Below are 15,329 nucleotides of genomic sequence, written 5' to 3' on the forward strand. Positions count from 1 at the left end.
AAGAGAGGTCACAGAAGTCACCAACCCAGCAAACTCTTGTAGACCAAAAATTCTTGTTTTTTCCTAATAAAGATTAGGAGGAATTTGTGTGATAGCCGAGCCGATATATCCTCAATATCACCAGTATGAGAAGATTCTTCAGAGATCTTATAGTTTCATAAGCCTCTTACAAATAGTGCCTCATATCAGGGTTTATTTCACACTGATTTACGCCATAAGGTTGAGAATCAATTTTGCCACAGAAAGTCTGTTTATAAACGTGATTAGTCACCTCGATGACCTCCAAGGATGATGGAGACCTTGGGAATATTCAACTCAGATAGCCAATTTGTCAATTGTTGTTTCCTTCGATTCTTGCTTACCTACCGTATATTTGCCCACTCCTGAATTGCAGTAGTATATACTGAAAAGGTTCAATTCATTCAGACACTGATATGTTGAAAGGTTCTGAGACCGTGGCGGAGTACATGGTGAGGGGAGGATCTCGAATAAAGCCCTACCTATAGAAAAGTAAAGTTCGTTCTGAAGGTGAGTCAGACCCGTCACAAGGTGTATGGCTGAATACTGCGTAGCAATGTGTAATTCGGATTCATCAATAGTTGATGAGATATGTCATGAACAAGGATCCCATTCCATTTGTAGTAACGACAAAATTTGGAGTTATTATGATGATGCCTAAAATGGTCTTAGCCGCTATTGCCTTGACTCCTATGTGGCTGTAGCTCTGCTTATCACTCTTATTCGATTCTGCATCACTTTAATACTGATCGTATAACTCTATCCAACCGAATCCCTACACCTCAGTGACTACTCAACAAAAGGATCGAAATCCAAAAAAAAAAAAAAAAAAAAAAAAAAAAAAAAAAAAAAATTGATAGTTATCAAGACCACTGGCATTATTTGTACTTCCAATTATTTTATGATGACTCGAATATAGCCTCTACTGCATTCGTGTATTGCAACCCTCGCCAGTTGAGTCTAATATTGGGATAATCTATTACGGTATTCTGCTACAGCGGTGACTACCACTGGGCATTTCGTGTCAGCTTTTTTTTTAGCATATATCAAGAGGCTAGCCTGAGAGCATAATATAATATGCCTATTCTAGTTGCAAGATTGGGTCAGTTGACATCCCTTGCTGATTCAGTACTGTCTGAGCCTTAAGTAGGGCGAGGATCACCATGCTGCATTCAATGTTGCCGTCACAGTCAGCTCGGATGGAATTCCTTACCTATTTATTGGACTCACTAGCGGTTTGATCAATTCAGTAAGCACGAACAGTAGTACCGAGATATGTATATTCGCTCCCAGGCAAAAGATATACCCAGAAATGCCAGACTGTTCCAATACTGGAAGACAATGGCATTGTTTCAGTCCAAAAGAGGCCGTGGTGCCGCACTATGTTACATACTGCGTGATATCGGCTAGACAGTCGGTCATTTCTCCAGGGGTCTTACATTGTATAAAGATTATAAATTATCGTCAATTTTTATATGATATATCACCTAATATTAAGCTGATAAGGTCAAATGGATCCCTGATATGATAATGAAGCAAAAAAAGGGGCATTCAAATGCAACACCTTGTGCATGGAATATGCACATTGATGAATTCGGCTGAATAGACACAGGAAAGGCATGAAAAGCGGAATTTCGCCTTTATACCAATAATGAAACTTCACATATGAATTCCGCCTCTCTCATGCATGATGCAAACTCCAGCTTAAGGCGTCAAGAGAGGGATGTTCAATTTACATGTAAAAGAAATCCTGTTTATTTGAGTAAGACGCCTGCTCGTATCCAGATCGGATCATAGAGAAGATCTTTTTTCTTACATCAAGACATACTCCCCCAATAACCCAACAAAGATTGAGCCACCCACTAACCAAAATCCTTTGCTGAACCACCACCAGCAACTCTGGCTATTCCGGAGGTCGACCAGACTGATCATTGACCCCAGTGTTCCAAAAGTGCCACCCACTCCAACGACATAATAAATTTCCCCGAGATGACTTCGACGACCACAATCCACAAGTAAGCTGGTTATGATCCCCAAAAGCGGCCACAGCACAAATTTAGTCCTGTCCCGTAAAAGAACTGCTAGGCTCTTAATCCCTACCCGGAGATCCGACTGCAGGTCCTGGTGGGCATAGATCGTATCATAAATAACCACCCATATCACTCCAGCGAGAACAAGCGTTAACACACTTAAGTCTAAGCTAATACAGAAACTAGACGAGTTTACGTCTTCATTGGCCCAGGCCAGTGATTTGAATGTGTCTGGAATGGATATAGTGATTGCACGCACACCCAGCATCAACTCCCCCATAATAGTACCCCAAGCCAGACAAAACCCCAAGATTACCTGAGGGAAATAGGTATGTCGCTTAGCCAAAGGATAGTATAAATTTGCAAGGATGCTGGGCAATGCGTAGAGGAATCCGTTTTTGAGACCCCCTGGTATATAGAGCAGGAACCAGGCTGTTGCCAGACCCTGGGTGAGCGTGAAAACAAACGCCGCGAGGGGTGAGATAGAACCGCGAGGTATTGGCCGCTTGGATGTTCGCTCAACCTTTGCATCTAGGTCAGCATCGAGCAGGTCATTCCAAATGTGGATTGCATTGGAGAAGAAAAAGCTGCCGGCGAACATTATCGTACTGGCGTAGAGGACTGCGGTATACGGTGCTTCGGTTCGGATAGCAGCATGTAGTACACCAAATATATGAGGAAAGTATATCAGAAACAGACCAGCTGGAGGAAAAAGACGGGCAAGCTGGATATAAGGGACCCATGCGTCTGGCAGACTGGACAATGCCCGTGGCTTGTAGTTGCCTCCGTACTGATCTCCTCCAGATTTGTCAGAGGTGCTCACAACAGTCATGGCAGGAATTTGGGATAGGATTTTGGTCGTGTCAGTCGAGGACGAGATACAATTATACGCGGTTGTCGTCGTTTTAGAAGACTCAGTCAGATTTCTTTATCTTTCCAAGTTGGTTAAGAAAATGGATGAGTCCTCTCAATTAACAAAGTAAAAACGAAATAAAACCTACTTCACTTCTGGCATCTACTTAAGAGCAAGCAAGAGATGCATGAAATTCCATGGTCTTTAAGTAACCAAAGCCAAGCTGGTCAAAGCCAGGGTCGAAGTATCAAGTAGTCCTGACTCTTGTCATCGCCGGCGTAGCACACTATTTGCTGCGTACTGTCGCTCCAACGACTCTTAGGTTGTCTTACTATAAGTAGATATGCGTCGGTAACGATGCAGTATCATGATAATATCCGATAACACTCAGCCCTCCTCGCTCATCCTTATCTCTCTACCTTGCCTCCCTGTCCGTCCGCTCTTTTTTCTCTCCTAAGACAAGACACAATCATCGATAATTAAATTTTCAACCCTACTATATCACCTACCTCTTTCCATCGGTGACCGGGGAGCCACGGCAGCCAATGCATCCCAGAACATGATTAAATTTTGATAATAAGTTCCTTCTCTCTCCCAGTCAGTGGGATCCAAAACAAATTCCTAAGCAGTCCGAACAGTCACAATCGGAATTTATAGTCTTAGAAAACGGGCGTTATACAGCTGACTTCTCACCCAGGTATGAAGCCAGGGTTGCCCTTGAAACAAGACCCTAAAGGGCCGTAGACATATCGACAAATGATTAGCCTGAAGTTGATAGTACTTAGGGAGAAACTGACATGCGCCAAGCTCTGACAAGAAGTACCAACCTGCCATCAATTCGGTCAATTCATTCCGAGCCAATTCGTCGTCCGCAGCAGAGGAGGCTCACTCGACACTGAATGGTATAGGGACATTAATTGATCTTCAAAATGGGTCTATACCACTCCCAGTCCCAGTACAATTATAAATAGTATGACAGGTAGGCGATGGGGTCAGTGTCTATTTTACGCTTCCACTCTGTGAGATGAGTGGAGGACTTATTCCTGAAGGTGTGGTGGCCTTTTAGCCTAATTATTGGTATGCCTCAAAGTACAGAATGACTACTTTAGGTACACATGTGAGGACAGAAATAGAAATAGCAAATGACTAACGTACATATGGACATCCCGAGGATCACTGGTAGCGGACATTGCCATCCATGGGTATGTCTTCGGTCTCCAGCTTCGGTGGCCTAATTAGGAAATAATCGCATCCAGACGCTTGAAGTTAGGGCTTCTAAGCAACTCATAAAGAGGTGCCGGCTGAAAGTTTTTGCATATATGTTGACATATCGACTAATCATATACCGCTTAATTATAGCCATTTTTGATATTTAAAGAACATTTACTGAATCCGAACTAGATAGAATGCAAAAACCAGCAAACAAGAGTAGCAACATAAAACTGACGCCAAACACACTCTCACAAACCATGCAATAAGATACAAAAATATCGAAATCCGTTGCAAAAATCGTCTCGCCTCCTCGACATCATTATCCATAAAACTCAAAAGCGATGAATGAAAAGAAAGAAAAACGACCCTAAGTATGTACTGTGCACCAGAATCGAACAAGACAAAGTTCCACCAGTACGCATTAAATAAAAACGACGATTTCACCCCGATCATTCCTCTTCAACCGCAATGTGCGCCACAAGTCCTTCTCTTCTTCCAGGCGACGATCCCGATCTTCTCGACTGCTCCGTCCCCGACCGCGACGCTCGGTGCTATGTTTATCATCATGGTGGTCTTCCGATGATTCCAGGCGCGCCGGATAATCACGATGAAACCTCTTGAGAGCTTTGTTAATCGAGCATCCGCGTCCACTTTCAGGGCCCTTTGTGACCAGTGATAAAAAGTACAGAGCCTTGTCGCGTTCCCGCTCCTCCTCGGTTAGCGCTTCATCGTCCTGGTGCTGGTAAAGAACGATTTTACGATTATCGTCGCCGCCACTGTCAGATCCCCCACGCTGCTCAATTGCTTTTAGTCGACGAGATGGTCGCGCCGAATCGTGATAATCGTTACCGTTGCTCTGGGAACTGATTTTACGTTTTGTCTTCCGCACCTCCCCGGTTGCCTCGGTAGTGCGTACGTGTCGTACATTAGGAGTTTTCTTGGAGCGGCGCACTTGAACTAATGCACCTGAGTGGTCGCCGTTAGGAGGACTACTCCTCGTGCGAACCAAGGCTTTGGATGGAGGCTCAGCGCTTCCCCGGCTGCTGGTGGAAACCTGGGATCCGCCGAACATAGATATAATGCGACCAGCACGACCCTTGAAAGAGATTCCCAGACCACCATCTGTGCTCCCATTGCTATGGTTATTACCTGCGAATTTTTCATTCGGGCGAGTGCGCTTGAGAGGAGATTGCGGATCCTGATACCGGCGAAGGTCGTGCTCATCACTTGTATAATCTTCATAATCTGGAGAAAGTGACCTTTCATCACGCAGCATACGATCTAAGCCCCCTGTCAATCCGGAATGTTGAAGGTATGGAGTCCCGACATTGTTGGCGATACTGGACGGCGCATCCGTCATCGGAGTATCCTCTTCATACCGCGAATTGGCTGCCTCAACATCCAGTTCCTCGACGTGTCCGCGCTTTCTCTTCTTGTCGCTGGTTTTCCTTGGCTCTAGGTCGGGAGAGCTGCGTTCGATATCCTTCTTTTTGTGTTTCTTCTCTTTCTTCTTCGGAGCCGGAGTCATGAAGTCCATCGAAACATTGGACACTTGATTTTCGTACAACGATGGCTTGATCGGATCGGCTCCGTACGAGAACCCGTTTTCTTCATATGCGATGTCATATTCACGATCGTCATCATCGACATCGGTATCGTATCGAGCCAGCGCCTTGCTCGGTTCGAACACCGAGCGCGCATTGGCTACCATGGTCATCGGCCCTTTACCACCGGCCAGTGAGAGTTTTGAGGCAGAGGGCGTCTGATCAGTGACGAGAAAGTCAAAGACGTTGATGTCTTCTTCGGCAGGAGCAGCCACTTTTGCTTTTGAGGCCGCAGCGGTGGCCTTTGATGTGCTCGGAGGACTGGGGGCGGGAGGAGGGACTTTTTCGGCTGGAAGATCATCTGCATCTGTCACGTCTTCGACGTAAGGATGGCGAGGTTTCTTGGTGTTGGCAAAATTGGCGTTAGTGTCACTGGGCGTCTTGGAGTTGTCCGTTTGTTTCTTGTTCTGCTTGTTCGTGTTGTTCCCTTTTTGCGGCTTCTCTTTATATAGGGCGCCTTGGTATTTTTGCGCTTCGGTCATGCATGACTGTGGGATCAAGAGGGGAACAGCTCGTTAGCCTGGTCCTATCAAAGACAAGAAAACAACAATGAACTTCAAAAATCATCCAATCGGGCGACAACTGATGCTGGGCAGAAACCAAGTCTTGCACTGACGACTCAAGCAGCCCAATCTGTAACCTAGAGCATAGCGCAGTGCGATAGGATGCGTTGTCGCTGCAATAAAGATCAAATAAGCATAGCAATATCGCATACCGTGTGAGATCTGTACTCATTGCCCTGAAAGTGGACCATACAATCTATGCAAGTGAAGGAGGCGCCGTGACATCGACCACGATGAGGATCGAGTTTTTTCTTGGTGAGCACATCGCCGCAAGCCTATACGCGATGAGGCAAATCAGTATGACTATATTCTAACTCTTCTGTATGAGCACTCACCTCGCATTGAAAAGAAACCATGATTGAGCCCAGACAGTCTGTTCCTGCGTCGATCGTCAGATGGAGAACGCGAAGTGGACTGGCTGGGTACACCGCTATACAGCTGTCTGGACTCTGAAGTGGATATGTCGGTGAAAGGGCTGGAGCCTTACAAGGCTATAGGAAAGAGCCCAATCAAAAGGAACGGGAGCAAAAAGTGAGGCGCGAGTTGGGTGTCGAGAGGGAAAAAATTAAAATGGACGAAAATATTGTAGCTTTTCCGGAAGGAGCAAAGTGGAGATGCAAAGGCCTGAGGCAGTCAAACGGGTGGGACTGTAAACATTAAGCAACTTCTTAGCTTAACAGATATTATGAAAAACAGCAAGAATATTTTGACCTCTTGATTGTACGACTGCAAGAGAGCACATCCAACAAGTGACAACAACAACGAAAAGGGGAGACGCGAATTTTGTTGTTGTTTATCTTTACTGCCCGCATTAGCTCGCTGCTCAGGAGTCAGGCAGGCCATGTCAGCGTTCAGCCTCCTCCTAGGAGATCATCAACACAGTAAAGTTGCTAGTCCAGTTTCAACATCGACCTAACTATGAGATATCATCTGTTGAGAAGATGATACTAATAACATGAGAACTCGAATCGGAGAAATATATTTGGTGCGAAGAGATCCGTGCTTCAGTATCAAAAGTCATGTCTCACAGCATAATGCATTCCTGAGACACTCTTCAAACTCCGTCGCCTGTTTTAAACATGAGACGGGTTCTTTAGCGCTACAGTGACCTATATTCAGATCATCCACGCTGGAACCAATGGTCGCATAACGGACAGGTGAGCGAGTCAGCAGACAGAAATCTCCAGCCAGGGAAGTGTACAGCCATCCAATCGTAGGACTTCATTTTCCGCTATCGATGATGCTAGGAGATGGTGTAGTCAATTTGATATAGTACCAGTATTTATTCTATATACAATTACTCCGTACACCGGGCACACAAGATCTACTATGTATAGATCGACCACACACATACTTTGCATGATTTATGTTAGTATCAGCTAGTTCCCAGATAGTCAAGCGCTGGCATCGACGGCAGTTCTAGAGGTCATGCGCCATGGTAGACTGCCTCCGTGCTTATCGGCAGGTTGCATTATTTTCTGTGGCGAAGTTGTGCCTATGGCGCAACACACCAAAATGAATATGAGTGAGTATACCTGCGATCCAAGGAGACGTATGAATGAACAATGAAAGGTGAAAGATTTGCAGGTCGTAGACAGTGAATGCCGAATATTTCAAGTGACGACATTGGAGAAACGGACAACTGGAGGGGTATCGCTGAAATGGCACAGGGGGTATCACGAGACATGGCGGGATGGTCTGGATCGTCTTGAGGGTGTGGCTGGCCGTAGCTTCATCCTAGCTAACCCCCTCGAGTGAGTCTGAAAAGTGCTGGTTAGTAGATAATGCGAACCAATAAAAGGGCACTGGCCACTCACGGTTCCTTGGTGATCTCAACAGCAGGACTGACGGCATGATCCTGATCCGATTCTTTCGCATCGTTTTTGACAGTCCTCGCCAGGTCCTTCTCTCCGTTATCATCCGCTTCCCCGCACCCACAATCATATTCATCCAGTTTGTTGCAGTCGTACTGGGGCTTTTTCAGCATGCGATTCACTTCGTTGTGGATAAAGCAGGCCCATCCCGCCGCCGCATCGCGCGACGAAACCTGTGGCGGGTATTTTTTCAGATGGCCCTGGAAATGCGATGCACATTCACCGCTGCACAGTAGTATTAGCGTCCATCCACAAAGTGCCACACTCCAGAGGAATCTCACCATGGGTAAAGTCGCGAGAATAAAAAGACAAAAGACCGCAATGCTTCCTGCTCCTCCATAGTAGGTTCTTTCGGATATCTCGCCATCATCGTATGGAAGAACTTCCAAGTAGCCCGGCCCAATTCCGCCCTATACATTTCGAAAGAACGGTTAGCTCAATATCTGGACAAATGATTTTTGGATGAGGACTGGTAGGTTTCGTACTTTGCAGTCTCATTGGCCAACTTTGGCATGACCACACCTCCTTTAAGCACATCCTCGTCCAAAGCTAATTCCGACGGTATTGTATTCTTTGTATCCGTTAAGTGACCCGGTGCTCGTGTCGCGGGGCTTTCGGGACCTCGAGGTTGGAGGAAGATAAAGTATGTGACGAATATAAGCGCAAGTGCGCTGAGGAGCACAAGGCGAGTCGTGGGCCGAGCCGCCATTGTTGGCTTTGATAGAAGAGGCAAGGGGAATTGTAAAGACGCAAACCCGATCAAGGAGTCATGGCAAGTGCGTGTTGATTCGTACTGTGTACTCCGTAGAGTGAGATTTGAAATGGCTACGTTGCTTGCTTCACATTGATTGGATTTCAGCCAATCGGAATCTTTTGCCAGAACAGTGTCACATGACGTCACATGACACTCATCCGATGCTGATCTCTCTTTGGTTCTTTCTTGAATAATCCTCTTCTCTATCGCACAGGGGCTTTGAGGAAGAATTGCTACTTCTCAAAGCAGTCTACGAATGAACGCAAATTGATCTACTGATCTACCTCATTGATTTCAGGTCATTTTGAGCCTACCGCGCGATTGCTTCATTCAACTCTGATGTCCTATCCATCATCGTCGTTGTGATTTACGCTTATCTCCTCTCCCATCCCGAGTCAATACATCGGATTACGCATTGCAATTGGTTGAAAACTCAAATCACAACACTGTCTCATTAGCCTCTATTCCGAGTCATCCGGTATTAGAAGATCACGGATACTTACCTCCATGAGTGCTCAACTTCTCCGTATTGAATATCCTCGATCCAGGTTTTCATTGTGATAGTGATCTCTCCAACTTCCTGTCCCTCTTTCAGTCCACAGTCAATTACTTCTCCATTCCACGAAATAGACCGTATGGGATTGACGATGAGCGCAGTGCCTGCTCCGAACACCTCAAGCAATCGACCTTCCTGGGAAGCCTTCTTGAGCTCGGTCATATACACGCGTCTTTCGGCCACGTGCCAACCTTGAGGTACCAGCCGCTCTTGGGCGAGATCAAGAATCGAATCACGCGTAATCCCAGGCAAAATTGTACCGTCCAATGGAGCAGTGACCAATTCCTTCGTTTGTGTTTCGGGGTTGATCCACGCGACAAACAGATTCATCGTGCCCACTTCAGTCATGTACTGCTGTTCAGGCACTTGGGGGTCTCCAAGGAGCCACAGGACCTGCTGAAATCCACGTGTTCCGGCTGATTCTTGAGCGACGATTGTCGGTGCATAGTTGCCACCGACTTTCTTATCACCCACTCCGCCAGGCCAAGCACGAACCGGAGAAGAGCATGCCTCTAGGGAGATGGCCTTCATGCCGCTGCTCCCAAAATAGTTTCCCACTGGACTGCCAATAATATAGAGCAGAGCCGATTGTGGACGCGACACACTCAAATCCGGCTCTGTACCAATCATTGTTGGGCGTAGATATAATGCGAAACCTCGGCCTCTAAAGACGTTCTGAACTTAGTCATAATTCCTGACGTATCTGGTAAGTAGCTAAGCATGAAGAAGTAAGCATACTCTGGAATCCAGCGACTCTCGGTTTTTGTAAATTCAGCTAGCAATTTCAACACTTTGTCCTCATCAAAAGCAGGCAGAGCAATACGAACTGCTGACGTATTGAGTCGGCGGATATTCTTTTCAGGCCGGAACAAGCGCATATTGCCCTTGGAGTCTTTGTATGCCTTCATTCCTTCGAAGCAACAGAACGCATAGTGGAATACAGCTGCGGCTGGGTCGAGAGATAGCGCCTTGTAGGGCTCTATACTTGGAGCGCTCCAACCTTTATTTGCATCCCATGTAGCACAAAGTATGTGATCTATATAATTGTAAGTCTCCAGATGACTGTTTGCTCTAAGAATGATATCAAGTATCATCGCATGCCACATATTTTGATTGTCACTACTGACCAGTGAATGACCGCCCGAATTTCAGCTGATCGGGCGGCAACAAATCCTTGGGGGAGTCAGTCTGGTGGATGGTGAGTTTGGTTGGCTCAGGGCCGGAGTAGAGGGGATCGCTCATGGTGACCAATTGCGCAGTGCAAAATATATGATGTTTGTGCGATTGAAGATTGATGAAAACTTGATGGTTAATGTTGATTGATAAAGTCGAGTTTGGAAGTTCAAGGGAGAGATAAGAGAACGCGGGGGCTACCTATTCTAGTACAAAACAGTTGGTTACGCCCAGGGACAGAATATCCCTGTCGTACGGAGTACACACTAAGAAATAAAACAATACCCATGTTATTGTAGAAATTGTAACCTCCCTCTAGTCCAAGTTCAAGAAGAATGTATTTACTACCTGCCTAATAACAATCGGACACAGAAGAATTCGGAAACATTGTGGGCTAAAAACGAGTTTAATGCGACTAAAACTACGTAATTGAAGTTGTTTAGTTGGCTCTAAATTCTTTTCCTGTTCACCATATTATTAATAGAGATCCACACATATTCCGTGTCTATTCTATGAGGCAATTGATGCTTATTCATCGTGGAGGTGAAATCGTTAGGACTTAGGGTTTAAGAGTCTATCTCCGATTTAGACCACACTTCCTCATTTGAATTACAGAAACTGTGGTGGACGATCCATTTTCCATTCTTCTTTTCACCTCGTCTTCTAACTACGGGGTTTGATACTCAAGGATATGCCGATTGGTAGAAAATAGACAAGCTCTGGAGACACCGGAGTTAGAACTGCCGGGAACGCTTTCTATTCCGAGGTATAGATATCCTGAAAAAGCTATATATAATCCATCTTCCGCCCAGGCAGACCAGAAATCAGTTGATAAAAATTCCGATAAAAGTCAGACAGAACAGAAATCGAATTCAAACTCTAGTCATCATGTCAAACCCTTTCCGAAAGGCAGCGCCCGCACCAAAGAGCGCTCTCGGCTATCATCGAGTGCTTGCTCCCACTGCTGGCGTGCGGGTGTCGCCATTATGTCTCGGTACTATGAATTTCGGAACAGAATGGTGAGAATCACACTCTATTAAGAGGTGCGTACTTGAACTAATCCAATCGCAGGGAAGCCTTCATGGGTGAGTGTTCGAAAGAAAGCGCATTTGCCATTCTCGACGCTTTCTATGAAAACGGAGGCAATTTCATTGATACGTATGTCTCGGAAAATAATCGAGTATCAAGAGTAATGTTGACTAATCTTTCAATTTGTAGTTCGAACAATTATCAATTCGAGCAAGCCGAACAATGGATCGGAGAATGGATGAAGGCTCGGGGAAACCGTGATCAGATTGTGTAAGCCATCAACAGTCCATCTATAACCGTGGAAATCAGCGGACATTGACTGATACAAATCTCGGTAATTCAATAGTCTCGCTACTAAGTTCACCGCAAATTTCCGGGCTGCACACTTTGACAAAGAGCCCATCCAGTCAAACTTTTCTGGTAATTCCATGAAATCGATGCATATTTCCCTCAAGAAGAGCCTTGAGAAGCTCCAAACAGACTACATAGACCTATTCTATGTGCACTGGTGGGATCTCACTACGGGAGTTGAAGAAGTAATGCATGGCTTGAACTCGTTGATCACAGCCGGTAAAGTACTTTACCTCGGTATTTCCGACACTCCTGCTTGGGTGGTTGTCAAAGCCAATGACTATGCTCGTACCAACGGACTTCGGCAATTCTCCGTATACCAGGGTAAATGGAATGCATCCTTCCGAGACATGGAGAGAGAACTCATTCCCATGTGTCGCGATCAGGGAATGGGGATTGCTCCCTGGGCTGCTCTCGGCCAAGGGAGATTTAAGAGCGCCGCTGCACGACAGACTGCTCATACAGGAGCTGGAAGAGCTGCGCAGCTCTCTGAAAACGAGATTCGTGTGTCCGACGCCTTGGAATCCGTTGCAAATCGTAAAAATACTAGTCTGCACGCCGTGGTAAGTCGATTGGCCCACATTTGAAGGTACAAACAAGGACGATGACTGACATCAATCAGGCCTTAGCATACATTCTACAGAAGACACCATATGTATTTCCAATTATTGGACAGCGAAAAGTTGACCATCTTCTTGCCAATATTGAAGCTCTCAGTATCGAGATGACATTTGAGGACATCGAACATATCGACTCCGCCATCCCATTTGACCCAGGCTTCCCATACAACTTCCTCGTTGACGGAAAATATGACTTGAATGTGACCAGCTCAAACCTGTGGGCAACCAAGTTGGCAGGTCGTCTTGACAGTGTGGAGCACCAACGAGCTATCAGACCCCATAAGGAATAATTGACTTTGGCGATTTGATACAAACATCTAAACAGAGCATATCTTGCAAGGGGAATATGGTTTCAAAGGAAGACTATTCAGACCAGATAGGCGAAGAGATATATCCGAGCAATGGAATGATTGCTACGTGTTATCAGAGATGGCACGGATGAAACGGCATACGTGTAGATTGCGGTAGACATCCGATGTCGAAACCAGCGAGAGCGCCGGTCTTAATTCCCATCTGTCTAGATGCAATGGATTCCCGAATTTGCTACCTAATAGGTAATGAGAATTCTTTTCCGCTATCTCTTTCTAGCTTGTCGTCCATGCAATTATACCAACTGTCATTTCAAACAATCACTCGCTGAATATTGTTCACGACCTGGGGAATACTAAGAAAAGTCATGATTATATGGCCAGTTGAGTTTCACGAGAAGTCAGTTTAGAACCTGGCCTGGTTCTTCCAAGGCTCCAGGGTTGTTCACAACAGTTGTTTATATTCCAACGTACACGTAAGACCACTACATATGTATGTATACTTCGTAGCTTCCGAGGCTGCTGATTTGTCATTCAACTCTCTCGTAACATTTTAATAATCCCAAAGGAAAGTGAACTGAGGTTTTTACGCAGATCCGACTTCATTTCACGTAACGTTGCAGCTGAAAATGTAATTTCCGAGCCATTTCTCTGACCATCAGAAAATGAAAGCCGCGGAGAATTTCTCTCGAAATCGGTGTTGTTCTGTGCAGCTTCCTCCTTAAGAGCATTCTTGCAAAGTCTGTTCATCAGACCTTGCACGCGGTGTAGTTCGCTAAGAACCAACTGGGCCCTTGATCGCCTGGCATCATTGTAGTGCATGCCTGGATAAGCACCGAAATGTTCCGCGTACTCTTTGGTTGTAGTATTTTTTCTGCCGTTACGTTCGGAGCTTCCGTACTCCTCAGAGATCGAGTGCCTCGTGTCCTGTCGTGCTGCTATAGTGTAGCGCTCCAAGATCTTGGATATAATCGTGGATAATATAGCCATAAGATAACCAGTCTTCGCACACAGCGAACACTGTAGAATTCCATCAACAGATTCAATGAAATACTTATTTTGAGTGACAATGGCCTGAGCCGAGGAATGGACAGCGCTGTGGCTTGTGGTGTTATTTGATATAGTAGCAGCATCACTTGGACTGGTCGACATTGATGCTGAAGATGGGGTCTCCGGTATAAACAATTTGCTCATGATGTCCAAAACCTGTATCATACAGCAACAAGCCGATCCAGTGTCGGATACCCCGGTGTTGGAATTTTCGTCATGATTTGAGAGTAATCCTTGTTGATCAACTGGAAGTGCAAAGAAAGATTTAGAGGGTAGCGTACAGCCAATGAGCGGGTTTTCAAAAGATGGACCAGTTTCAAAATTGGACGATGTGAGAAGACCTTCGATATCGTACGATTCTGGAGCAAAATTCGTCATATTGGAGTCCAGTAATCCGAACTTTAGAAAATCTATAGGCGGTGTAAGATTTCCATCAAAATTATTGCTCACCCTGGGAATCCTAGGGGGAGATGATTGTTCCATGGGTGGCATAAAATCAGCTAGGACATTGATATAAGACGAGAACTCGACAGTGCCGGATACGTTACTTAATTCCCTCGCAGTTGAGCTCGAATTTAGGATAGCCATGGAGGAAGGCTCGCTTGAGAATAATCCTGTTCCCGATTCATCTTGAAGTAATGAATTTGGCGGGCTGATCTGATGACATGTTTCAGTAGCTTCGGTAACATGATTATCTCGCTTTCGACCTGGGCGTTTCGTAACAAAATATTCACAGACAACTCCGCGTTTCATGCATCGTGCGCAGGTTGGCTTCTCTTTTGGACATCTAACTTTGGATATAGCACAGGAGTGGCAACTATCACGGATTTTGGACGTCGTGGAACGTGGTTTCCGTCGCACTGGTTCATTCGTGTATAACGGGGTACGTGGGATCTGGCTACTTGAAGTTGATTCCTGCATGACGACTCTATTTTTATCAGAAAATGTTAATGGTAAGAGTCACAGGTCTACTACTTAATCATACCTGGGAGCCCAGAACTTTAATTTAAGGCTGAACCTTAGTGTATGACGTTATAGACCACGGGAATTCCTTTTCTGGCAATCGGTAAATCAGATGTTCATATTGTTCGTCCTAAAAGAGCGAGTAAAAGCGGCATACAACAAGGAGAGTTTTTTGTTAACATGTAATAATGAGCTAAGATAGTTATAAAGAGAAAATAGAGTTTGGAAGATATAAAATTTAGCAACCAGACGATAGATAACCCATATGGAGAGCTCGACTGCAGGATCGATGTATCCATCATCCAGGCATTGATAGGCGAGTAGGTAGTAAATTTTGCTGGCAGATGTTGTACAACATTCGAATTGAGTGA

General features: G+C 45.4%; 6 protein-coding genes across 7 annotated transcripts, besides 1 other annotated feature; 1 reads left to right on the forward strand and 5 right to left on the reverse strand.

Moving 5' to 3' along the window:
* Positions 1 to 832: 832 nt before the first annotated feature.
* Positions 833 to 871: a microsatellite.
* Positions 872 to 1,772: 901 nt separating this feature from the next.
* Positions 1,773 to 2,880, reverse strand: TSTA_126060 (prenyltransferase, putative; the record flags this gene model as incomplete). The annotated part of the gene is made up of 2 exons (XM_002482842.1): positions 1,773 to 1,822; positions 1,878 to 2,880. 2 exons carry the CDS (start codon positions 2,878 to 2,880, stop codon positions 1,773 to 1,775), a joined length of 1,053 nt encoding a protein of 350 aa, XP_002482887.1.
* Positions 2,881 to 4,534: 1,654 nt separating this feature from the next.
* TSTA_126070 (uncharacterized protein) lies at positions 4,535 to 6,636 on the reverse strand (the record flags this gene model as incomplete). Its single annotated transcript, XM_002482843.1, has 4 exons — positions 4,535 to 4,969; positions 5,003 to 6,205; positions 6,433 to 6,555; positions 6,616 to 6,636. 4 exons carry the CDS (start codon positions 6,634 to 6,636, stop codon positions 4,535 to 4,537), a joined length of 1,782 nt encoding a protein of 593 aa, XP_002482888.1.
* An 846-nt stretch (positions 6,637 to 7,482) lies between these two features.
* TSTA_126080 (FAD dependent sulfhydryl oxidase Erv2, putative) lies at positions 7,483 to 8,960 on the reverse strand. The gene is made up of 4 exons (XM_002482844.1): positions 8,640 to 8,960; positions 8,436 to 8,564; positions 8,098 to 8,379; positions 7,483 to 8,040 (listed from the first exon to the last, which is right to left on the reverse strand). Exons 1-4 carry the CDS (start codon positions 8,861 to 8,863, stop codon positions 8,022 to 8,024), a joined length of 654 nt encoding a protein of 217 aa, XP_002482889.1. The 5' UTR covers positions 8,864 to 8,960; the 3' UTR covers positions 7,483 to 8,021.
* A 154-nt stretch (positions 8,961 to 9,114) lies between these two features.
* On the reverse strand, positions 9,115 to 10,856 carry TSTA_126090 (branched-chain amino acid aminotransferase, putative). Of its 2 annotated transcripts, XM_002482845.1 has the most exons (4): positions 10,592 to 10,856; positions 10,203 to 10,500; positions 9,412 to 10,128; positions 9,115 to 9,354 (listed from the first exon to the last, which is right to left on the reverse strand). In XM_002482845.1, the coding sequence occupies exons 1-4, from the start codon at positions 10,704 to 10,706 to the stop codon at positions 9,342 to 9,344; spliced, it is 1,143 nt and encodes a 380-aa protein (XP_002482890.1). In that variant the 5' UTR covers positions 10,707 to 10,856; the 3' UTR covers positions 9,115 to 9,341. The 2 variants fall into 2 exon arrangements, with proteins under 2 accessions (XP_002482890.1, XP_002482891.1); XM_002482846.1 differs by having other exon boundaries at positions 9,115 to 10,128.
* A 607-nt stretch (positions 10,857 to 11,463) lies between these two features.
* Positions 11,464 to 12,927, forward strand: TSTA_126100 (aldo/keto reductase, putative; the record flags this gene model as incomplete). The annotated part of the gene is made up of 5 exons (XM_002482847.1): positions 11,464 to 11,656; positions 11,709 to 11,795; positions 11,856 to 11,936; positions 12,013 to 12,580; positions 12,640 to 12,927. Exons 1-5 carry the CDS (start codon positions 11,526 to 11,528, stop codon positions 12,925 to 12,927), a joined length of 1,155 nt encoding a protein of 384 aa, XP_002482892.1. The 5' UTR covers positions 11,464 to 11,525.
* Positions 12,928 to 13,479: 552 nt separating this feature from the next.
* On the reverse strand, positions 13,480 to 14,916 carry TSTA_126110 (C6 transcription factor (AflR), putative; the record flags this gene model as incomplete). The annotated part of the gene is made up of 2 exons (XM_002482848.1): positions 13,480 to 14,151; positions 14,191 to 14,916. The coding sequence occupies 2 exons, from the start codon at positions 14,914 to 14,916 to the stop codon at positions 13,480 to 13,482; spliced, it is 1,398 nt and encodes a 465-aa protein (XP_002482893.1).
* Positions 14,917 to 15,329: the final 413 nt, after the last annotated feature.

Source organism: Talaromyces stipitatus, genomic scaffold, assembly GCF_000003125.1.
Source record: "Talaromyces stipitatus ATCC 10500 scf_1105507295555 genomic scaffold, whole genome shotgun sequence".
In the NCBI taxonomy this organism is placed as follows: Eukaryota; Fungi; Ascomycota; class Eurotiomycetes; order Eurotiales; family Trichocomaceae; genus Talaromyces; species Talaromyces stipitatus.